The sequence below is a fragment of the Sciurus vulgaris genome (assembly GCF_902686455.1).
Source record: "Sciurus vulgaris genome assembly, chromosome: 10".
Lineage (NCBI taxonomy): Eukaryota > Metazoa > Chordata > Mammalia > Rodentia > Sciuridae > Sciurus > Sciurus vulgaris.
Genome location: NC_136470.1, coordinates 126,278,588 through 126,304,274, shown reverse-complemented (window position 1 = coordinate 126,304,274; position 25,687 = coordinate 126,278,588). Strand labels below are relative to the sequence as shown.

The 25,687-nt window shown below is 46.7% G+C and overlaps 1 protein-coding gene across 1 annotated transcript; it reads left to right on the top strand.

Annotated features, from left to right (window-relative positions):
• Positions 1–2,794: 2,794 nt before the first annotated feature.
• RBP2 (retinol binding protein 2) lies at positions 2,795–24,363 on the top strand (the record flags this gene model as incomplete). Its single annotated transcript, XM_079100492.1, has 4 exons — positions 2,795–2,908; positions 17,316–17,494; positions 22,709–22,810; positions 24,313–24,363. Exons 1-4 carry the CDS (start codon positions 2,836–2,838, stop codon positions 24,361–24,363), a joined length of 405 nt encoding a protein of 134 aa, XP_078956618.1. The 5' UTR covers positions 2,795–2,835.
• Between the last annotated feature and the right edge of the window lie 1,324 nt (positions 24,364–25,687).

Below are 25,687 nucleotides of genomic sequence, written 5' to 3'. Positions count from 1 at the left end.
ATGATATCTGAAAATAGTAGTTACACACACACACACACACACACACACACACATACCCTCACACTTGAATGATAGTCCTTGCATGAAAATATTTTCCCTCTTCATTTTAATGTAGTGAAACATATCATTTGCCACTACGGTTGTTGAAAAGTCTGAAATCAATCTGATTATTGCATTGTTCCTGTATAGATAGTTTGTGTTTTTCTTATATTTGGAGGATTTTTAATTTCATTATTATTTTTTATTTTTCCTAAATTTTCACCTTCTGAGAAATGTTCTTTACTCTTCCATTTCACAAATTCTCTCTTCAGCAGTGTTTAATCAGCTGTTTAGACCAGTTTTTTGATTTTAGAAACTATAATTTTAACATCTAGAACTCCTTTTTTGATTAATCTACTTTAAAACCATTATTTTACTTTTTTTTTTAAGAGTTTAAGTGATTCTGAATTCCCTTTAGTCTCTTAAACACACTTAGTCTATAATCTGTATTTGTTCATTTTATTACCTGAAGTTCTTGGAAATCGTATGTAACAGAATACTTCTGCTAATGCTTGCTCTTGATGAATTAGTTTATATGTGTTTTATAATGTTGGAGTATAAGTTCATATTCTACATGACTTTATCACAGAGAATTCTGATTGGTCTGATTTGAAGGTATTTCCTTCCAGACAACTTTCATATTTACTTTGACCCAACATCCTATAGATAACAAAAGTTCAGGGTTCTTTATCTTAAAAGTGTCCTTGTCTAGCCTGGAAGTATAAATTCAAACCTAAGCCAGGATTAGAGCAGGCCAGAAATTTTTTTTTTTCTTTCTTTTTTTTTTTTTTGTAAACAAATGGGATACATGTTGTTTGTCTGTTTGTACATGGGTAAAAGGCATACCATTTGTATAATCATAAATTTACATATGGTAATGTTGCTTGATTCATTCTATTATTTTTTCCCTTCCCCCCCCACCCCTCCCACACTTCTTTTCCCTCTAAACAGTCCTTTCTTCCTCCATTCTTGCCCCCCTCCCTAACCCTAACCCTAACCCTAACACTAACTCCTCCCACCCTCCCCCTTATGTGTCATCATCCCAGAAATTTTTTAATCCACGTGGGTATCAAGCTAAATAGATGAACTTTGTTGTTGTCTCTGAGCACGTTTTGACTAGTTTATGCTCACAGAAGGAGTGGTCCTTCAAGAGTTTTGGCTTTATGCAGGAATATAGGATTCAACCTCCTGCCTTATCCAGGACCAGAGCCTCCTTTTTTCATGCCCATGAAAACCAAGTTCCCGACTTATTGCCATTGGCAACCCCTGCCGTCTCCCCAGGCCCTCCCCTCTCAGGCCAGCCTTTCTTACATTCTTGCAGGGGAGACCTTTGGTGAACTCATTGGTGGTGGGAGGGGTGGTTATGGAGCCCTTATTGAGCTTGGAGGGGAAGACCTGTTTCTCCAACCCTGACGGCTGAGCACTCAGCCTATAGTAGTTCCTGGGAGGACCTCAGAGGATGACTCCCCAAAGCTCCCTTTCTGTGCCCTCCTGCTGGCTCAATTCACTTCCCATCTGTGGTAGTTAGCCCTTATTCCCCCCTCCCTTGACCCCACCTTGACCTTTTGATAACGGCTGAGCCATTTTTCACCTGGTGTCCTCCTGACTCCAGTATATTTGCTGAAAGATAAATGGGTTGTTTTACATCCCTCAAACCACAGCGGCAGCGCCATTTACTTAGGTTTCACAGCATAAGAACACATGTATTAAAGCTAAATATCCTCAGCAAAATGGTCTCTCTTTAGGGACTCCTGGTGGATCCAGCTCAGCCCACACTTCAGTCTTTGGAGCATTGGACCTTCCTCACATCCCAGAACAGGTGTCAGTGCTATAAACCAACCCATTATCTGATCTACTGGGACAGCCAATTTGGAGAACATTCCCGAACCAAGGTTCCTGGCTCAAGTGCCAATTATGTACCCTCCTGGGTTTAGGCAACGACTGGCTTGCTTCTGGGATCTTAAATAGAGTCCTACTGCCCCTCTGCCTCCCATTCAGCCTCCCTCCAGGCCCAGCTTGCCTCCAGCCAATTTACCTTTCCATACAGGCTTTGCTGACGGAACCCTGCTGCTTGCAAGTTCATGAATACCTTTCTGGGAAACAAAGCAGAGTAAGGCTCCCAAGTCAGGTGCCAATCCCCTTTCCAGGCTGACCTAGCACACTGTAGAGGAAAGGGCTGTGGAACAGAGAGGCCTGGGTCTGAATCTGGGCTCAGTCACTTACAAGTCATTTTTGGACACGTGATTTAATCTTCTCGAACCTTTCTCATCTGTGAAAGGAGGTTGTGAAACACGATTCAGAGCACAGGGTACAGCAGAGTGCACAGCGGGGAGTGCCACTGTCCCAGTGCCATCAGCCTGGTCAGGGGTGCTGCCTGCGTGGCTGGCGGAGTCCTGGTTGGAGACCTGGTGATGGTGGCGTGCAGTGCACACAGGTGGACCCTGGGTGTTTGTTTTGCTCAGGAACTGGATGGGCGTTCCCTGTGGGGTCAGGGGCTCTGCAGGAGCCCAGCCAGCCAAAAATGAGGTGCTCCAGGCCCTGCTTATGGTGGAGGTCACTGGGACACATATGCCTGGCCACCCAGAAACTTTGTGCCTGGTTTGCTCACAGACCTGCTGAACTTTGCAAAGGAAAGGAAAGTTCCTTTGAGTTGTACATATGACCTTTGAACCTGTTATCTTCAGAACCATAAACCTGGTCCACTAACCTATAAAAACACCTCCTCTCAATACATTCTCCCTGCAGCCTGCTCCTCCACGTTCTCCACACACTCACACCAGACCAGAGGCCGTCACCATGACAAGGGACCAGAATGGAACCTGGGAGATGGAGAGTAACGAGAACTTTGAAGGCTACATGAAGGCCCTGGGTAAGGGGGAAGGGGATGTGGGAGGACATCAGTCTGGCCCTCTGGACGGATCCATAAACTCGTGCACAAATCCTCCCCCCTCACTCCTTACAGCTGGAAACATTAGATAATTCATGCAAATTCTCTGAGGTTCCAATTCCTTATTTGCAATTTTGGAATAATGATAAATAAGATTCCATTTGGAATGTTCTTAGCACAGTGCCTGGCCCACAGAAAACACACACACACACACACACACACACACAATAAGACCCGACTTGAGAGGAGAACAGTTGCTTCCTGCCTTGTGGTCGCCATCTTTTGATAACCATTTTGATCTGAAGTTATACACAAATGACCCCTGCTGGCTCCTTTGTCAGTCTTGTAAAGAATGGCTAGCAAATCTCTCTGCCTAAAGAAAATCAGGCCCACAGAAGGCTAGGAGAGGCTTTGTCACATGGGTCAAACCACCCACTGTGTGTCTGGGCGACCCCTCAGTGTGTGTCCTGAGCTGACAACCGGGTGGGTCTCTTAGGGGGCTGGCAGAAAAACACATACCCTATCCAGGTATGAGCAGGTGGGGTCAGAGGCCCCATACTTTGGATATGATGGTGGGAGGTCTCTCCAAGAATGAGAATCATGGATTTTTCTGTGCAGTTAAGTTCTAGCTTAATAAATATGTTTACCATGCCAACAAGTAAGGGCAGCGGGGATGCATTTCCTACTTGACAGAGCTTAGAGCTCTCGGCACATACTTTAGACTGAATAACTTTCTGTTTCCTCTGGACTATCAGAATTTTCCCTCTACATATTTGGGCAGGCAGGGGTGGGTGGCGGTACCTCTCCCTGTTCCATGAGTGGCCAGTAGAAATGGAATTCTAAACCTATGCGTGGGTAGTTGATTTGGAGCGTAGTTCAGAACTGTAATTCTGAACAATAAGATACAGGTGAGGAAGCCAAGCAAGTGGAGCGAACATAGATGGGTCAGAGGACTAGTGACCTTGAACTAATTTTTAACCTTTCAGAACCTCACTTCCCTCAGCTGACAAATAGGGATCCTAGCTCCAACCTTGTCTGTCTCTCTAGATGATACTGAATGGTTGTGTTTGGAACAATGGAAAGTACTGAAACAAGGTTATCTGGAAGTTTCAAGGTCTTAGCAACATGGTGAATAAACTGTACTCATGTAATATCATCAGAAAGTGCCTTTGTGTCTGTTGCTGCTTTTTTCATAAATAATAAAAATCCTATGGAGACTTTAGGTTGGAAATCTAGTCTCTGCTTGTCCTAGAGCTCTGCAGGTCAGTCCCTAAAATCCATCTCTTAAGGCTCAGGTGGGAAGCCCCCTAGGGGGCTGGGATGCTGCAGGGCGTATGGAAATTCTGAGAGCAGCCTTCCTTTGGACTCTTTGATACCAACATACATGGTGTGGATGAGGGCCTCTCAAGTCATGAGTGTGGTATTTGGATCTTTTACAGTTTGGGGCTGGTCTTTCTACTTCTCCTTAGTACTGAATACTTGTTGTCTCTTAGAGCTTCAATCAAACCTCCAATTGCACATCAGATTACACTGATCTCACGCTAATGAGCAAATGGTTTGACCTCCTCGTACCAGGGTCTCTTCAGCGTAGAGGGGCAGCAGGCACCTTGCTGACTGAGATGAATACTGCAGGTGATGATAGTAGCAAGTCACAGAACATGGACGTGCTTGGAGCCTGATTTACCCAGCTGCTGAGAGCCCACAGGGTGTCAGGGCCTGAGGAAATCGCCCCATCTCAAGTCCATGATGTTCTGTACAGAAATGCCTCAGCCAGAGTCACCGTCCCACCTTGGAGACAGGGAACCTGATTTCCCTCACATCCTGTGAGCAGGGCATGGACTGGCAGGAACTGAGAACAGGTCTCCAGAGGCTCAGGCAGGAGCAGAGGAGGTGTGGCTGCCCCCCTCAGTCCAACCTGCGAATAGCAGCTCCGCAGCTCTGCAGTTTCCTGCACAGCCCGGCTGCAAGGCAGGATGGCTTTCCCAGCACTGAAGTCAACGGAGCTTGCCTTCCCTGCCCTTTTGAGTGCTAAGACACTTGGCATTTGGGAAGAGCATGTGTGGAGATCTTTGCAAATCCCCAGAAGTGTAAATACCACCAGGTATGGTGTCATTCCCTACCTGAGAACTGTCACTTTCTTAGACCTTAGCACCCTGCCCAAGGAAGTTGGCTTTCTCTGAGGGCCTGCTTGTTGGTTCAGGAGGGAGGGAGAACCCATAGTTGAGATATGGGTCTGGGCAGCACACCAGTTTTGTCACTTGCCCAGTGACACCCCCACAGATTGGCTCCCTCTTTGTGACTCAGCTGACAGCCTCAGGAGAATGGCATATCACAGCAACCTTTGGGTTTGCCTTGAATTATCAAAGGCATTAGAAGTTCAAAGAACAAGTGCCAAGGGTCAGATCGTGGTATGCCATCTCCTGCCTTCTTGGACATCTGGATTCTGGGCTCTTTCCTGACATTGAGGAAAGCTGCTGGTGAACTCTCTCATCCTGAGGAATTTGTCACATCCTGAGGTCCTCCTTCAGGTCAGATCAGGGCATGGGGGAGGTCAGGACAGGTCTCTGTTTTAAAGGGGAGGCCATGGAGGATAGGCATAAGGATGGGTCCCAGTAAGGTTAAAGAGCACAGGGGGAGAGTCCATTAGCTCTGCCTGGGATGAGACTCCAGTGCCAGAGTCCCAGCAGTTATTTGCGGAAGGAGAGATGTGTCACATGAAGCAACTTCAGACCTGCTCTCTGTTCACAGGGGGAGCAAACTAGTGCAGACCATCATGTTACAGTCATATACAAATGGTGTTCTTGTTTTCTGCTGCTGTGAAAAGCAGTCCCAAAATGTAGTGTCTGGAAACAACCACAGTCATCTTCTCTTACCTGTCACAGCTCTGGGGTTGGACAGGTTCATCCTAATGGGTCTTGCTCATGGGCTCTTACTCAGTGCAACTGGACTGTGGCCAGGGCTGGGGTCATCTTAGAGGCATCCTCACCCATATGTATGTCTGGTAGTTGATACTCCCTGGTGGCTGAGACCTCAGCTGGGGCACCGCCATGTGTCGACATTAACACGTGGTCTCCCCGTGTGGTCTCTCCTCTAGCCAAAGAGAGAGGTGGTAGAAGTTGCTTGGCCTGTTGTGATCCAGCCTCCAAAACCAGCAAGCATCACTGCCCCCAGATTCTATTGGTTCAAGTGTTGCAAGTCCCACCTGCTTTCAGAGAGAAGTAACAGGGAACCCTCAGAGGGAAGAACATCAAAGTAACATTAGAAGAATGATGTGTAGGACGAGATGCAGTCACTTCAGAATATAAAAATCTATCAGAGATGGGACAGTGGGTACCTGGGGACAGTGGTCCCTCCTGAACCAACAACCAGGCCCTCAGAGAAAGAATAATATAACAAGAAGTGTGTGCAGGATGGTGGAGGGAGCGTGGGTCAGTGAAGGCTTCCCGAGTACTTCTGGGTGGGTTTTGAAGGAAGGAGAGGAATGCCCCATGCAGAGTTGGAGGCAGGCATGGCCCTGTGGTCGAATGCAAGGACAGGGGCCTGGGAGACCAGAAGGAGCTGTTTTGACAGAGCTGAAGCACAAGGAAGGAGTGAAAGAGAAGTCAGAGATGTCAGGATGTTCAAGGTGTCTATCACATCTGGACTCCATCCCTTCAGACGGGCTCCAGGGAAGAAGTATGTCCAAGAAGACAGACGTCATCACTCTGCCAGCCTGGGAGGGAGTAGACAGCAGGGACTGTCAGAGAACAGGAGGCTTGTCGCCTGGCCTTAGGAAGACAGGAGAAGCGGTGCTGAGGAGGGGAGAACATGGAGATGTCCGGAGCAGGAGAGAGACTACATCTGGTGACTGGGGGGAACCAGCAGGGAGGAGTCAATCCAGAAAATGAAACACCATCTTAGGACTTGAATAGTGAAGATGGTGATGTATCCTGGAAGGTGCGTGTCCTAAAGTTACCTAGATAGTGTTAAATTTGATCATCTTTATTCATAAATTAACTATTTGGGAAAACCCAATTTTTCTCTTAATTCACAAAAGGCGAGGACCAGCTTCTGTGATGTCTATATTTAAAGGAAAAATCACAGACTTAAAAGAGCAGTATCTACTGCAAACAGTTCTGGTCGGTCTCTGGAAAACTCCACTAGGAAAGAGCTAGCCTGAGAGACAGAAGTCAGACAGCTCCCTCCTCTGCCAGGAAAATTCTTGAACATCAGTAATGTGCAAAATTCTGTTCCAAGTGGTTTTGTTGTGGTGGTGGTGATGGTGGTGATGCTAGGGACAGAACACAGGGCCTCACCCTTGCTAGGCAAGTGCACTACCTCTGAGCTGCACCCCAGTCCCCTTCAGCCTAGCATGAGCAGTGAGTGCAAGCACATATTATTTTCATGCCATGAAAAGCACTGTGCTAGAGCTTTATATTCATTGTTTCATTTTAATTAGTTCAGTTTTTGACAAATGTATGGAGCACCTGCAGCACATCTGGAGGTGTTCTGGGCTTGGGCCACAGAGTGGTGAATGAGGAGAAGAGTTCCCTGTGCATGGGGGATTTGCCTGGCAGGGCAGGAGGCAGAGAGCAAGCAAAGAGTTGGAGATGGTTTTAGGTAGTGGTGAGTGCTCTCAAGAAAATAAATAAGAATAATGGCAGGGAAAGGGGTGGGTGGTCAGGGAAGGCCATCTGGGGAGGTGACAATGCAGCCAGGCCTTGAAGCTGAGAAGTGGTTTTCCAGGCACAGGGTCAGCAAAGGCAGAGCTGTAGGGATGCTCAGGGAGCCAGGCCCACAGGAAGGCTGGGGTGTTGGGGACATAGGAAGGAGGAAGGGGGGGAGGGGAAGGGTTAGAAAGGTAGGCAGAGGTCAGGCCAAGTGACCCTAAGATGGGGAGATGGAACGGATCCTTTTTATATTCCGTGAGACTCGCTGAGGCCACAACATAGAGAATGACCCATAGTCGAGCAAGACAGGAAGTAGGAAGGCTCACTAGGCAGCTGCTATGTTGTCCAGACAGGACATGATGACGGCCTGGGGTAGGGTGGCATTTGTGGGGCTGGACAAGAAAGGACAGGCCCAGCATATAGTTTGGAGATAAAATTTAATAGGGCTTGCAGATGAACATGAAGTGAGAGTCAATGGAGGAGACAAAGGTGACTCCCCAGTGTAGACCTGAGATCTGGGAAGTGGAGATCCCAGTGCCTGACATGGTGAAGGACTGGGAGGAGAGAGCTTGGGTGGGGTCACAGGCTGGGGGAGTGCCTTAAGAATGTTGTTTGGCATACTTTGGTTTTAGAGGCTCACTACGCATCCAAATAGAATATGAAAACAGGCATATTGGCATGAGATCGAGAGTTCGGGGTACAGTCAAGGATGAAGACAGAAGGGGTGCTTTCCATTTTACAGGGTGAGAAATCTGAAGCCCAGAGAAATGGAAGGATTCGCCTGGGGACACATGTGGCTGGGAAATCATTGTCCCAGGCAGGAGCCCTGTTTGTATCGCCTAACACACACTCTTTCCACAGCACCGTTCTAGGCAGGATATGGAGCATGTGGGTCGGAGAGGCGGAGCTTGGCTCTGACGGAGGCTTGCTGGGATGCAGGTGTCCAAAGCAGACACACAGGATGCTCAGAAACAGCACGAGAGGGTCACTCAGAGTCCCTGGGGGAAAGTGAATGAATGAATGAACAAATGAATGTCTGATAGGCTGATGAATCTATTTGACAACTAGGTTCCTGCTAGTGCTGACAAATCAACAAAGTTACACACCTTGTCAAAGTCTTCACTTGGACCACATGGTACCTGGTGGAACATTCAAATGGAAAGTGCTGAGAGCTGGGAAAAGTCAGGTGGCAACAATAAGTGTGGTCACTTCCCAATGGCCTCCTTGTAGGTGCTGGCCACATGTCTACCCTAACACCTATCCCAGTGGTGAGCGTTAGGCCAAGGGTGGCAGGTGAAGCAGGGCGCAGGAGCAGTAGGCACGCATTTCCAGGCCACCACTGCTGTTCGGGAGGGAGTGAGAGAAGGAGACAGGCAGGGGGTCAGTCTAGTTCCTCCCTAAATGTGTTCTCTGGAGGAGGAAATGGTATGGAAGAAAAGAAGATTGCTCTTCCACTCTGCTTCTCTCAATTGCCTAAAAGTGCCAATGATCTGAGAATTAAAGAGTCCAGGTTCAAAGCCCACGGAAGCCAAATGGTTCTCTATGAATGGTTCTCAGATCCATGGGATGAATACATGTGCATCTCTACTCTTTAATTTACAAAGAGCACCTGCCCTGTTAGCCTGCAACTTTAGGGGTTTTTTCACAAGCACATTACAAAGCATTTTAATGTTGAGTAGCATACTCATATTTCAACTTTATGGCTTGTATTGTTCAAAATGCAGTTATGAAAAGTATGCTTTAATAAAATCACTTTGGTAGTCTTTTTTTTTTTTCTTCTTCTTCTTCTGCAGCAGCTATAAGCCATATATATTATTCAGAAATAGCTTGCCTTTGGACCTTTCCTTCTGAGATAGAAATTCATTTCACCTGGTTATAAATCAGGCTCAGAGATACCTTTAATCCAGAAAAGCAGATAAAACATGCTTGATAACCCTGGTGTTAAAATACCATACCAGGAAAATAATTTCCTCTGCAAAGTTCAAAGAGGAGGTGTTTTTGTAATCCATGTGTGTGTGTGTTCTACAGCTGCAGTTAAACCCTTTTGATTATAAATATCCAACAATGAATCTTGGCCAGAATATCTGGCCCCCTTCCCTGGGGTGGAGCAGAGGTGACATGATTAACTGGCCTGAGCAAACGCTAAAGGGTGGCCAAGGGGCCAAGTCATTTTTCAACCAGGAGAACAAGTGAGGCTTGATTCCATTTGCATAGAGCCCCTATTAAGATTCCCCCCGGCACTGGTCAGAAAGATTGACTAGGCTTGGTGTTTACAGGACAGACCAGTTCTCTCAGCAATAGGCATTTTTAGCTGTGATCCACTTTTGCAGGCAACCAGGGACAAGCAATAATTTTTATTGGAGAGCCTGAGTTGTGAATGACAAACAGACTGTGTCTGTAGGGAAACTGGTAGGAGCCCTGCTCTAAGTGGGCGACTCCGAACCCACCACTTAAATTCTCTGAGGCTCAATTTCCACATCCATAGAGAGGAAATAGACTCGCTGAGTAGGGGACACTTCAGTTCTAAATTTCTCTGTAATTTCCAGTTCATCCTTAGACTTGGGCCTGGAGAACTCCCCTTTGTATTATCTGGTTAATAGATGATTTCCGATTCTTTTTTCCACCTATTTCTTAACTGTGGTTCTAGCAATGTGGTTTAGCATGGCGTGGACTTGAGTCTGGAGGGCTAGAGCAGGAATGCCCGTCAATCACAGGGCAGAGGGAGGAAGCTGATGCAGGCGGGAAAGGTCCCCCCAGGCTGGATAGAGGGCCCATGTGACAGGCTGTGGCAATAGTGGGAAGAGTCGATCAGCCACTATTTGGTCTGCTCCATGGAGTGGCAGGTGACTCTAGGGATGCACAGACATGATGCATAAATATGAAAACTTCGCTCTGGATCCAGTGCTGATCTGATCCCTACTAGACTCAGACAGACAAGGTCAAGGGAGGCCAAAGTGTAGGGAAGACCCACGAGCTCCTTGGTACTGCAGAAAGCACTTCACCATCTTGTTTACTAAATCGTCAACACAATTGCCCCTTATTTTATCACTAGGAAACTGGCACCCAAAAAAAGAAAATGGCTTCTCTAAGTTTCCATCGCTGGGGTCTCAGGGACAGATCTACCCCTCACTCCTCATTCTTTCACAGCAGTGAACTGAACTTGATGCACACAGAATCAATTGGAAGACTTAGAAGAACAAGCAGAGCTCAGCACGCAGAGCTTTTGGGATGGGTCCCAGAATTTTCTCCTTGACATGTCCCAGAATTACCTCTGTGACTGCTGACTCCTTGAGTCACTGCTGTGGACCACGCTGCCTCCATTAGCCAATCCATGGCATCTCTTGAGCATCTACTGTGCTTGGTTCTAGGGGGGCACAAGAGCGAGTCTTTGTCTTGGTAAAGGTGAGACTAAGGAAGACAGAATGATAAACCCCCCCCAAAAAAGTCCAGGAAACCCCAGGTAGCATCTCCTGGAGAAGCAGGTGAGGAAGTGGACAAGAAAGGGCAGGACAGATGGCAAGAGGCAAGGCTGGGGCGGGGCCTCCTGAGATATGGAAAGCTGGGAGGACCGCAACAGGATTCAGGGAGGAAATGTTCAGAGAATATCTGGGGAAATGCAAGAGACTCTGAGGAAGCAGACCTGGGGCACCCCAGGCTTAGTGACGAGGATTCCGAGATGGCATCTTCCATTTGTGGAATCACTGCCACAAGTGCAAGCCACTGGGCCAAGCTCTCCACAACCCCATCAACATTACCACAATCCTCCCTGATACAGTTACTAATAGCTCCGCTATGGCTGCCGCTCTCCGCTGCTTCAGGCTCTGAAGGTACTTGTCCAGCCACAGGACTAGATTTAGACATCACCTGACTCACTAGACTGCATCTCAGGGGTAGAGAGAGCTCTGAGTCAGAGTGTCCCATGTTAGCCTCTTGCTCAGCCCTCTCCCACAAGGACGTGTTTACACTAACTAGAATGTGCAAGATATTCTTCAGCGACTTTGGCCATTCCAAGGGAGGATCCATTTTAAATGAGAACTACCTGACCACTAGGTCCTGTCTAAAGAGACCCTCCATAGCCTCGAAGGGAGAAAAATGGAACAGGACATATTTCCACGGTTTCAGTGCCAATGTGGCTGGGATAAGTGACTCAGAAAGGGTCCTGTCAGCCCTTGCCACGTGGTGTTTTGTGACATATTTAGAAGACTGGATGTCCCACCACAGAGGGGCTCTGTGGCCACAGAAGATCATGGAAACCTGCCTCCTGTATTCCCTCTTGGAGTTACAAAGTATTTTTGCTATTTCAAAGTGTAGAAAACAGCTCCTCTTGGTCTTAATTCTTCATTTCCCAAACCTAGTTAATCATGAGTCCCTGAATTTGACCACTAAACTTCTCATGGAACTGAGATGAGACCCATGGCAAACACAGCGAGGAATTCTGGGCTCTGAGCACACTGGCTGAGAAGTCTGGAAGTGCTCACAGCACAAGGCAGCAGAGAAAGCATTTCCCTCACCCTGCATCCTTGCCCCGCAGGCCGTGTGTCTCTGATGTGCTCATGTGCAATTCCATAAACCACGGACTTGGAGCTAAATGAACTGTCAGAGAATGCATGGTGGGCGGAGTGTGATCGTTCCAGCTCTGACTTATTATAGAGCCTTCGGCCTAGAAAACAATTGCTTTTTGGTGGCAGGCAGTATGCAAGTGTCCTGCAAAACATAAACTGCCTCAGAGCGGGAAAGCTCATCCAGCTGCATCCAGAAGTCCCTGTGTCTCAGGGGAACTTTAACAAGAGTCAGAAGGTAGTGGTATCTGGGGCAACCAGGGAAAGTGCACCAATGGCACTGTGGTTTAACTGGGCTCTCCCTGCACTTCCGGAGTTTGAACCTGAAGACAGATTTTCCTGGGTTCAAATTTCATCTCTATTGCTTCCACACTATAAAACCCAAGACAAATGGCACAACTCCTCTGAGCCAGTTTCCTCGCTGGTAAAATGGACATAATATGACTTAGGTTTTCATCACTGTGACCATAATACTTAACAAGAGGAGGAAAGGTTTATTTTGGGCTCCCAGTTTCTGAAGTTCAGTCCATGGTTCCACTGCTCTGGGTCCAAGGTGAGGCAGAACATCATGGCAGAAGGGCATGGTGGAGGAATACTGCTCCATTCGTGGTAGCCAGGAAGCAGAGAGAGAAGGGAAGGGGATTCAGAGAAGATGCACTCTTCCAGGGCATGCCCCCAGTAACTTACACTAGCCACGTCCCACCAGCCTACAGTTACCCCCCAGTTAGTCCATTCAAACTAGGATAGACTGATTAGGGTTATAGTTTTCATAATCTAATAATTTCACCTCCCCTATTAACATAGGAGCTCTTGGAGGACACCTCATATCTAAACCATAACACTCCACACCTGGGCCCCCAAAGTCTCATGTCCATCTCACAATGCAAAATGCATTTGTCACTATCTAAGAGTCCCATAGTCTTTATAGTTCCAGCATTGTCCAAGAGTCCAAGTCCAAAGTCCCATCTGAGTCTCAAGGCAAATTCTTGATTATGAGTCTCTGTAAAAATTAAAAGCAAGTTACAATGATCCAATATACAATGGCACAGAGTTAACCTTCCCATTCTAAAAGAGAGGAAGAGGGGCTTAGAAAGAAGGGATGGGACCAAAGCAAGATAAAAAACCAGTGGCGCAAACAGGTTCCATAATTCTGCATATGGCATCTAAGACACATGGTGGCAAGATGTGCTCTCCAAATGTCTTGGTTATTATTTGGTCTTGCTGGTTGCAGCACTCACGATCTCTCTCTTAGTCTGTGTGTCTCCTCAGCCAGCAGCTTTCCTTGGCAGACAGTACATGTTACTAGTATCTCTTAATTTCTGGGGTTTCTATTCCAAGTTTGGCTTCATCTTCACAAATTCAACCACCACCCTCTCAGAGGCACCCTGCAGAGTTTCTGACACCTCTACACTTTGCCTGGATTTCTAAAATTTTCTAAAACCTCTACAACTCCTTAACTCCAGCATCCTGCATTCCTACAGAACCAGCACCTTATAAATGATACCAAGGTCTGCTGCCAATTCAAGCAGTAGCTGGGCCACCTGGGATCACAGTTGCACAGTCTCTGAGTGCCTGGGTAGATAAGCATGGTAAAATTACTTCCTAGTCCCACTGTACGAGCAGGATGATCCCATGATCTCTTCTTAAAGAAACTTACCCTTCTATATGCTTAAGTCTGTAATGGGTGTGGTCTTCCAAATTCTGAGATGCCCTCAAGCCATATTTCCTATTTTCTCTTTGTAAAGTACTAAGCATCTCTTTAGTGACTATAATCTCTTCAACAACTACAGACTTTCTTGGCCTCAGTTTTACATGACACTCACTTTCCTAACCAAACTGAAAGTTTTAAAAATCCTTGGGCTCTGCCATCTGTTCTGAATTCTCACAGTAAACCTGGCTAAAAGCTGCCAGAAAAATCTATGCCACTGACTAAATATTGTGCTGCCTTGAAGTTTCCTCCACTAGATTAATTAGCCCATTACTTTTAAATTTAACCTCATACAAAGTCTCAGGACATGGGCAAAACCTAGACAAGTTCTTCGCAGAATATGATGTGACGGGCCTCCCAAGAGAGTCTTCATTTCTCTCTGAAACCTCATGAGCACATTCTGCCTTCCTATTGGTATTCTGGCCTTCTTAGCTCCCACCAGAATTGTCCATTAAGCTCTGCTTACAACATTTTAAAGCTTTTTCAGTCTGAATTTTGAACTTTTCTAAGTGCTTTCCACAGACCATTTCCAACAGCTTCTGAACCACACAGACAAGTTAGTCATAGCAACAGCCCTACTTAGTACCAATTTGTGTATTAAATCAGGGTTTTTTTTTTTTTTTTTTTTGTCACTGTTACCTAAATACCTGACAAGAACTACTTAAAGAAAGAAAGGCTTATTTTGATTCACAGGTTCAGAAATTCAGCCCAGGGTGGGCTGACTCTAGTGCTCAAGGTCCAAGGTGAGGCAGAACAACATGGTGGATGACTGTGGCAGAGAAATGCCGCTCCTCACTTCATGGCAACCAGGAAGCAGTCACAGGGAAGATGAACCCTTCCAGGGCATGCCCCCCTGACCCACCCTCTCCAGCCACACCCCACCTGCTTGTGGTCACCCCCAGTCATTTTATTCAAACTATGATGGACTGATTAGTTTAGCTCTTATATAATCTAATAATTTCACCTCTTGCATTAACCCAGGAGCTTTGGGGGGACACCTCATATCCATATGTTGTTATATATAACATAATACTTAACTTGTGGGTTTGTTTTAAGAATGAAGATAGCAAGGTTTTCCAAAGGAGGTTCTACTATGGTACACCATTCCTGGTAGACTCCAAAAAGTATCATAATTGTCACCCCAAATATTACCAAGGGTCCACACAGCATGGCCTTCCTATTCACCTTACCTAAAATTCAGCTACATTTCACCATAAAATTAGATCTTTTTTACTGATGTATCATAAGTACACATAGGAGTGGGATTCATTAATACATATTCATACATGCACATTACATAATTTGGTTCATTTCATTCCCTGTTATCTCCATAAAATTAGTGCCCTCTTTTACTTCCCTGGCTTTCAACATGGTCAAACTCAAAACCACTATTTTCCCCTCCCCACTGGGTGCCTCTGCACATCCATCCCATGACCAAGCCCCCACGACTTCTGTTTCAGCCCTATATGTTTAAACAAGTCCTCACCTCCCTAGGCCTCCACTTCCTCACCTATGACATGATGAGGAGGTGCTTAAAAGGTGATTTTCAATTTTTTTTTAAACCATGGAGATCTTTCTCCAAACAACTTCTTATGAGTAAATCCAAGTAAAATCACTGGGCCTCCCACCAGAAATTCCAGGCTTGGGGTAGGACACAAAAATCTTCAATTTTTACATCTTCCAAGGTGGTCCTTCAGGGCAACTGTTGTGGGGACCCATGTTTGAATTCTTAGACATGACAAGTACTCCATAAATTGTAGGGAATAACAGGTGAGCAAGACCCTGGCATGCATGCACCTGCTCATGCCAACTTGAACCTATTTCTCCTTTCAACTTAAAATGCAGGTATGAATCTTTTTACCTCCTGAGTTAGCTAATGTTACTCAACACAATTCTCTTAGGTTCAAATCTGATTTTATATCATTTAGGGTCCAAAAGACTAACCATACAAAAGATTAACCCTGACAACCCTGAGCAAGCTGTGGTCCAGCTTGGTCTCCCTTGGTCCCCTGGAAGGAGTTAGGAAAGACCAGAGGGGTCTGAAAGGAGATGGGTGAGAAAGGAACTAGGGTGACAGAGAGAGAGGGGGGAAGTGATGCTCACCCACCATGGGAAGGCAGCAGAGGTGTGAATTCTCCAAACTGACAGGAGCACCCTCAACTGCTGATACCTGCTGGCTTCTCTCATGGGCACAGTACAGCACTGGTCTCTTACCAGACGGTGCACAATATGGAGTTTAGTCACTACCTACCCCAGAGAGGGGGTGAGAATTCTCAGAGGACAGCACTCAACAAATTTGCACTCTTCTTCCTCTTGAGATCACTCTCACCCCTGGGAGCTATAAAAGAATCAACCTCTCTAGTTTTGGACACCTTCTAGAGGGATTTTCTTGGGGGGGGGGGGGGCAATGAAGATTTAGATTGGCATCCAAAGATATGTGGAGAATTCACAGGCAAAGAGGGGTCAAATGCCATTTGGCTAAAGACTAAGAGGCTGATATGCATAGCACGACAGAGACCTAGCAGCTTCAGAATTATCCTGTTAATGGATCTGTTCCTCGGGATAATGACTTTTTGGCTTGACTCTGTATGCACAACAGAGGTCAGCCAGGAGGTGGGCTCAACACTGACCCTTCTTCTCTAACTTACAAAGCTTAGGAAATTAAATATTCCTATTCAAAAATGTCTCCCTCTTAGTAACTATTGCTAAGACATGAATAATAAATATGTGCTTTACCACATCAAAGCAAATAAACAATACAGCAAGAGTAAACTGGCAAACCCTGGATCTTTGTTGAATCTGGATGATGGGAACATGGGGTTCCTTTTACTCTGTTTTGATTTGTTCAAATTTTTTCATTAAAAAGTTTAATGATTGTTAATTTTTTTTTTTTTTAAACAAAAGAAAGTCTCCCAGCAAGTACTTATTGTCTGGGGTACTCTTAAGGCTATACTGGGGGCCGGTAACTGGGGCAGAACCGCCTAGCCTGGGAAACCTCAAATGGAAAAAAATTGAAATAAAGGAAGTCTGTAACTATCCCTCCCTGCTGTGGACATTTAGAAAGGTTTCATCTTTACCCAGGACCAAGACTAGGGATTTTCAAAGTATTTTTTCTTCTAAATCATGAAATCTTTACAGTGGACTCTTAGGAGGAAGCCCAATACATCAGAAAGCACAGAGGGCGGCGGTGGAGGGGTGGGTGTGCGCGCGCCTGCGCCATGGGCGCCGCGCTACAGCTCACCGGGGAGCTTTGCTTCGGGGATCCAAAGATGCCAAGAGGCTCCTCCATTTTCCTGACAATTAACCGAGGTGCCCCACCTGGCCAGGTGTAAGACAGCTCTTGTTTCCCACTGAAGCAGAGAAATGTGGCCTGTCGTGATCCATGTCTCTGGTCCCGCGTGTGTGGCCTTGTTAAAGAAACGAATGAGTCTGGCTGAGCGCATCATAACCCCCACGACTCCCTTCGCCAACAGATATTGATTTTGCCACCCGCAAGATCGCAGTGCGCCTGACTCAGACCAAGATCATTGAACAAAACGGCGATAACTTCAAAACGAAAACCAACAGCACGTTCCGCAACTACGACCTGGACTTCACCGTTGGGGTAGAGTTTGACGAACACACGAAGGGCCTGGACAGCCGGAACGTTAAGGTACTGCCCGGCCGATGGTTCTCTCTCGAACACTTTTGTGCAGAGGGAGTTGGGCTTTGCAATGATAAAATGACAGAAAAACAAACCTAGGAAGAGAAACCAGAGTGGAATTCTTGATGCTGGCAATGAGCAATTACGAAAACCTGAGTAGCAGGAAGAGGCAGGTTCAGGAGAGATGAAAAAATGACAACTTCTCCAGGATCAGCTGTCCCACCTCCAAAACCCCCAGTCCCACCTAAGCATGACCAGGCAGGCAGAGCAAAGGGGTGCGGTGGAGTGTCATAGGCAGGAAAGGTGACTTTGGCCAGCTGGGCAGTGTAGCAGACCTGCTCAGCCCCATCCAAGCAGTGGAGGAATGAGGCCTTAAGGTGCCAGGTTTATATTTTCTTTTCAAGAGATTTTGAAATTTCAAATGTTTTTGCATGAAAGATCTTAATTGTAGATGATCCTAACTGGCTGAAAATTTGTTTTTCATTTAGAAAAGTATGATGCAAATTAAACAACTACAAAAATCAGTAGACTGCATGAAATCAGGGTTGAGACAGTAAGCTTCAGAAGTCTCTGACAAATTGGTGGCTTCTGTCCTAGCATTGCCTTAACTCACAGGACATCATCTAAGCAATCCTTTGTGCATCCAAAGGCCAGAGTTCCAGTTGCATGAACATGGTAGTCCTCCCTTACCAGAGCTTTTGCTTTCCATGGTTTTAGTTACCTACAGTCAACTGTGGTCCCAAAGAACAAAATCGAAAATTCTAGAAATAAACAATTCGTCAGTTTTAAATTGCAAGCCATTCTGAGTAGGATGATGAAATCTCATACTGCCAGCTCCATCCTGCCCAGGATGTGAGTCATTTCTTTGTCCATTATATCTATACTATATGCATTACTCCTGCTAGTGACTTACTTGTGTTGGTTACACAGTATACATAAGGGATCAGCACAATCCATGGTTCAGGCACTCACTGGGAGTCTTGGGACATATCCCCCTTGGATAAGGGGAGACTACTGTACTTGGATACTTAGGACCCTGACAGCAAGCAGAAAACAACCCTGAGAAGTAAGAAGTCATCTTCAAACAGGAATTGGGAAATCCCGTATCAGTCAGATGTAAGAACTCCACCACCTCATTGTTAGCATCATAATGAGCCCTGGTGATTGCACAGTCCAGGAGATGCAGAAGGTTTGCTGGCATCCTGGGTGCCATTGACTGTTCACTGTCTGTCCATGAGGTTTATAGAAGGAAGAAAATCTGAATATTCCTAGCATCCTTTCCCTCTGTGCCACCTCAGCCACACAACCTCTGGTTCCCAAGCTGAGGAAGGACAGAGCTGAGTATTCTGTCCCGGGTGTGTGTATCCTCACCCCCAGCAAAAGGAGAGCCCCTCTGGGTGCCCCGGTGAGGCAGGACCCATCCACCCTGCTCTACCCTTTTACCATGAGCCCCTTCTTCCCAGGTCAGGCCCCCACCCTGCACTCCCAGGAGCTCTTTCAAAGTCTCACCTCTTTCCCAAAGCAAGGGGCATAAGCTCCAGCCCCTCTCCTGGGGTGGGAGGAATACCTGTTGCCTCTGGTGCTGCTCTAAAGTCAAGAGAGTAGAACACATTTCTCAGACTGTCCCCCAGCACTGATAATCTCAGCCATCAGGTGGAATTATATTTAGTGCTCCTTATGAAAGGAAAGGGGCAGTGTGAAGGCATTTTGGCAATTCTCCTATCAGAGCAGTTCTGGCATAAGAGAGCGTGCACCCTGGAACGTTACTTGTCCAGGCATCGTGGACAAGTGGTGTACCTGAAAAGGGTGAGTTTTGTGTTTGGGTATCATATCTTAATAAAAAAAATAAGTAATTGGAATTGGAGCAGGTGGTAAGGGCTGGAGAAGCGGGTATGGACACAGAGTTACAGCCAGCGGTGCCAGGGTGCCAGGAGAGGGGAGTACCCTGAGGAGGGGTGAAGCTGCCTCCCCAGGAGGGTGGCACTGGGGACAGCCAGGGAACAGCACGGGCCGGTAGGTGTTCGGAGGGACACTGCGGAGCATGTTAACCGCCCCCTTCGAGGCTCTCAAAGAGCTGTTATTTTTCTTTTTAAAACGACTTATTGGGGAGTGATTCAGATTTGTAGAAAAGTCACAAGCCTATAGTGAAGACCCCCGTGCACTGGTCACCAGGAACCTGCTGTTTGCTTTATCATCAGCACATGTTCTCTCCCTAACACACACACTTGTTTTCTGAAAGAAAACATTTCCCCTAATCAATCCTGTATGCACTTCCAAAGAATTAGGATACCCTCTTCTCTGTGCACAGGACAGTTATCAACTTCTGCAATGAACACTGATCCACTACCGGCATCTCATTCATGGAAAGGGCTGTTTTCATGTTCATCTTGGATGCTGTGAGAGGGGACATCACAGTGCAGCCCAGTTTCTCTCTTCACTCTGTGCAAACTTGCTTCTCCTTGGGGTCCCCTCCCTCCTCATCCTCCCTGTCAGCAGCAGTGGCTTTGCTCACTTATATCCACTACTTCCTCGGCCTCGGGATCTTTTAAAGCAACTGAGTCTGTTTCTTAAATCTCCTTTAGCACAGGGTTGAGGGCGCCAACCACAGGCAAATTGAGTTGTAGAATTTTAGTTCACTTGAACTTTCTCTTCATGATGCTTTTCGTTTTCTGCTTTGTGAAGAAATAGTCTATCACATGGTAAGTATTACCCATGATTCACTGGTAACCATTTTACTTTAGGGTCAAAACAGCTTTTCACCTTGCTGCCCAATATGAATTATTAAAATATCAGGACAGGTCCACTTGTGCTAACCTTTTTTTTCCTTCCTATTTTCCGTAAGATTTGCTAAGCCCTACTGCATGCCGGGCCTCTGTCAGGAGTTAGAGATAAAATTATGACTCAAAGCCCACTTCCTGCCTTCCGGGATCTTGAACTCAAGGGGGAAGATGGTCAAGCTGATGACCATATCTTGTCCACCTTGATGGGAATTGTGTACTCTGGTGGCGCTTCCTCTACAAGGGGCAGGCGGAGTTGCCTCAAAATCAACCACAGGGCCATTCAACAATGCTGGTCACTGTGCTGAGCCTGGCATTGCAGGAATGCACAGTGCTGCAGGCTTTTCTATCGAGGAGCGTTCTGCCTAGTGAGAGAGACAGAGGTCACCTCGACCAATGCCAGGGCATGGAGGAGCAGGGAGTGTGGAAGGCGAGAGAGTTCAACCTCATCTCTTTGGGAGAGCTCTCCAAGTCCGAGGCCACTGACACACTACAGCAAATGCATATTTCAGAGATTTCCCCAAAAAGTGAGGAGAGCAGCCTGTGACTTGAACTTGTCTAAGACCTTCGAAGTTGTGAAGCTTATGATGGCCTTGAAGGAGGAGGAGCCTTTTTTTTCTCTTTAGAAAATATGTAGAGTTTTCTTTTCAAATTGGTGTTGAGAATATGAATATGGGCAAAAAGTTAAATTTCCTTGGCTTAGTGCCTCCTTAAGGAAAATCACCACTCACGGTTTCTTTTACCTCCTTGCAGGGAAGGCATACAAACATCCGTGCTGGCTCCCCACCCCAACCCCGGGTTTCATGCAAGGGCTCTGCACCTGGATTTTGTTGTTGTTGTTTTTAATTTAAACAATACGCGGTGGCTGTGTTCTTTCATTGGCTGCCTAGCAGGGAAGAACCACACCATATTTAACCAGCCACACGCTGACAGAATTTATGAAGCTTCCAGTCCTTTGCTGTAACAAACAATGCTTCAACGCATTGGGGAGGAAAATGGGGAGGAATAAAATTGTACATAAAGTATATAATATGGTCAAGGTCAAATATTATCTTAGAAATAGGGAGATTTAACAATCTGTAGAAAACAGATTTGAACCAAAAAAACCAGACTTGAATGTACAAGATAGTGGGGGGAAAGAAAAGAAAAACCCACAGGTCAGTTTATCACCAACTGGGTTTACAAGATAGAGAGGAAAGTAAATAAATGTCTGGCCCGTAGCATAATATTGCTCATTGAGGTATAAGATGGTACGTGCATACTTGCGAGAAAACCAACTAGCATCAGGGTCATTCCCAAGGACAAAGGACAGCAGGTGCATGAGCAAGCCTACTGTAGCCACAGAGGACCCTGGAGGACCCCCTGAGAGGACAGGGGCATGCAGATGATACCAAAGCGGGAGTTGGAAGGGAAGGGGGACAACAGAAGGCAGAATTTGGAGGTTGTATAGTTGTGAATCTGAGCGCAGGGGAGGGAGTGCTCCTGGGTTCCAGCAGGCCTGTGGTTGCTGCAGCCTGCTGGTCAGCTCAGTTTGATTGTCCATCATGAGTTCTGCTGCTGTCCCTGAGCTACTGATCAGTGGGTCTGATTGCCTGGGGGTGGCCCCTGATTAATGAGGGAGCTTCCCTGCCTCCATTTACATTCTACAGAGGACAGTTTTGACAACGTGATTCCTGTAGGAAAAATCCCCAGAAGTAGAACCTCGAGGTCAAAGAGTAGAGGCAATTTTATATTTTGAAGGGTTATATAAAATTGCCCTCTGGAAAAAATTTCTATTCCCACCTGCCAGGTATGAGGGGATCTGCTTCTCCATGCTCCTCCCAGCGCGGTGTGTTAGCAAAGTCTTTGTCCACAGGATGAACTGTATCTGAAAAGCAGTGTGATTAGCATTTCTCCCATTGTGAGTGAGGCTGAATAATTTTCTTATGTATAAAAGTGGTCTGTTAGGGCTCCCCCCTCCCTTGTAACCGTTGGTGTCCTTTGTGGACACGAACTATTAGGTTAGTCATCTTTTTCTTATTGATTTACAGCAGCCCTTTATATATAAGGAAATCAGGTCTTGGCTGCTATGCTACAGTTCTTTTTCCCAGTTTGTTATTTTCTGTTGACTTTGAGGAATTTTCCCCTTCCAGGAATTTTACGTTGTTAACCATCAAATTTGTCATCTTTTCCCCCACTGCTTTGAGATGCTATCTTTACCATATGATAAAATGGTAGCATAGAATTCCTTAAAAGAGAACAGAGGGAGCCTGGGTGAGTCCGTTTAGCTGGAATCGGGGGTGGTGTGGAAAGTGAGACTGGAAGGATCTTGGCTGGCTGCGGGCAGGGCTCTGCCCGTGGGCCAGCAGGAGCCGGGCAGTGGCTGCGGGGACTGTTGCTACGGCTCTTGGCATACTCAGTCTCTCAAGACCTCGCATGTGATTTGCCTGGGAATCTGTCCTTGCAGACGCTGATCACCTGGGAAGGTGACGTCCTCGTGGCTGTGCAGAAGGGGGAGAAGCCCAACCGCGGCTGGAGGCAGTGGGTGGAGGGGGACAAGTTGTACCTGGTAAGTCCTGGGGTCTGCCCAGCTCCTTCCACTCTGCTTACATCAACTCCTGTGGCCACCTGGCCAGGGGCTTTGACAAGAAAAATGGCTCTGTGCTCCTCCCCTGAGCTCCAGCCAAATGTACGTGGTCATATAGTTAGAAAGCCATTGCCATCTGGCTCGGGGGACTCCAGGAAGAAATCTATATGGCTGTTTCTGTGAACGACCGCAATTAAAAAGAAAGTTGAAAATGCTGAGTTAGGAAGCCAAGATCCAAGGAGAAATGCAGGGAACCTGTTAAAGACCAGCCGGGGAGAAATGCGAGCCACAGAATTAAAATGCCCTGGAGGGCAAGACCAGGACTTCTCTCCATTATGGGAGCCTGGGAGGAGGAAAGGTGGGGTGGCTTGAGGAGCTGGGGAGCAGCCGGGCCTGGGAACGGCCCCAGGCACTGACCCCTCATCATGAGGTATGTCTGCCTGACCCCCAAATATTTTAGATTAATTCGGTACTAGAACAGAATAGTAGCAACAATGGCTGAGGCCCTTAAATAAACTGTCTAGACAGGTTAATTTTTCATTCTTCAATCTTCAAGGCAATTTGTGGGCCCAGCATTCAGATGCTGAAAAATGTTTCCCTCCTTCTTGCATTCAGCCACTCGTTTGTTAAATCAATGCCTCTTCATTCTCCTATGGAGCCAGGAGGGCACTGGCTCCAATGTCAGGATTCAGGTCACCATGGTGCCCTTCGGAGCCAGCCCTGCTTCACCTGAGGTCTTTATTTCAGAGGCACTGATGTCAACTGATGATATATGGAAAGCATTCACTGTGTTTTCCACGAACAGTTCTCCCTACCTGCTCTGGTTCGGATGATGGATTTTTTTAATTGTAATACCATCCCAGTGGTACCTGTGGCTCAGACAGCAGATCCACTGCCAACTGCAATGAGCATGGTGGTCTTCCCCACTCTCCTTTTTCCTCCTCCTTCAAGGATCAGTGAGGTGCAGATAAGGTCTGGGGCTTGCTCTCTTTGGATGAAAAGCAGTATCTGGTCAGCTGCTGGGCCAGACCTGGGGGAACTGTTCTGCCACTCAGTCTGCCACCACCCAGCCTGTTCTGATCACCGGCCCAGAAAGCCCCCAGGGTGGAGGGGCATCTTCCCCAGCCCCTACCTTCCTAACACTTTTATATACTGATCCTTCCTCTCTTGTGACTCCATACCACTTATAAATTAAGCCATGTTGCTTTAATCATGGGAGTAGGAAAAATCCCACCCAAGAGGATCATTTCTTTACATTTTTCATTTTTATAGTTGTTCGAGCTCAATTCGAGTGTCAAAATCAAATTACTGCTATCTGCAGGGCATGCTGGTGGATTGGGCTGTAAACTGCACTTTGCGCAAAATGACTGAGTGTCCTCTTTATTCCCACCCTCTGCCCCTACCCTGGATGCCACAAAGGCCGGGTACTGGGCAGCAGGAAGGCCTGGCTTGTTAGCCACTCATCCGCTTTCTGACGTTTGCAGGAGCTGACCTGTGGGGACCAGGTGTGCCGTCAAGTGTTCAAAAAGAAGTGATGGAGCGTGGGAGGCCAGCCGAGATGCAGAGTTCTCTACGGCTTCAGGAAGCACTCACTCCTGATGGAGCCCCCCTGGGGCCCCTGGATGGGTTTTATACAGAATGAGTTGTAATAGTGATAAGCATACTCTTTCCCCCTCTGTAAACTGGCATTATTAAATGGAAAGACAAAACTCACTCCCAGACTTTGAAACCCTTTATATCTATCTCCCTTTATTTCTAGACTGGTCAGTTTTACCCACAGGCAAAGGAAGTGACTGCCTGTGTGATTTCTTGCAAGACTTTTACTATTAATTGCTTTCATTTAATTTTATTTTGTTTCTTTTTTTATTAGTTGGCTTGTGGGGGTGGCAACAGGGGACTTTTTACAGAGAAACATTCTCTGGCCAACACAACATCCCCTACTTGTTCTTAAATGTCCCCCATTTGAGAGACACCCCTTTGGACAGCACATTAGTTCTCTAACATTTTATTTTAGATACACACACACCTTCCAGTCTGCACCTTGTCCTGAGCAGATCACACAAAGTGCTCCAAAAGCCCAGCAGGTCCGTGGTGCCAGCTGTTCTGGGCCCTCCGCACTTCCCCTGCATCCAGAGCACACATCCATCCAGCCTCGTCAAGTCTTTTCCACCACGCCCCCTGCAGGTCACTGCAGGCTCTGCACCCAGAGGCCTGAGTTCAACTCCTGCTGTTCCATTTATTAGCTGAGGGAACATGGGCACATTGTTTGGCTTTTCTGTCCTCGTTTTCCTCTTCTATTACTGGAGAACACAAAAACAGCATCTCCTTCACTGGGTCACTCTAACAATTAAGCAAATTAATAGGCACAATGCTTGCAGTGGGGCCTGGCACATGGTAAGGACTCAGTCCCTGCTGGCTCTGCTGCTCTCAGCTCTGCTGAGCTGCTCCCCTGGGTCCAGGCCAGAGGATGCTTCCTAGTGAAAGGTCATCACTGCCGAAGCCTCCTGGTGCCTTCAGAACATTAGGCTTATTGCTCTGAGCAGAATCGTATTTTCCTGCTCGATACACAAAGGGAACCGTGCACCTGGAAGGACAGAATGACAGATGGGGATGAATTTATGGTGGATCGTTTACAGGGTTCTGGGCCCATAGGATCATGACCATCTCCTTCATCCCACTGGAAAGAGCCCAGAATTCAAGCCTAGGCAAGCTTTTCCTTGGAAATGCTCTTAGGATTATCCTAAGAAGGATAGCACCTGGTATTAGTGGACTTTGGAATAATTTGAATGATCAGATTTTTTTTCAGTGATCGTGGGCATCCTGGGGCTGAGTTGGATAGGAAAGTTAAAATCCAGCTAC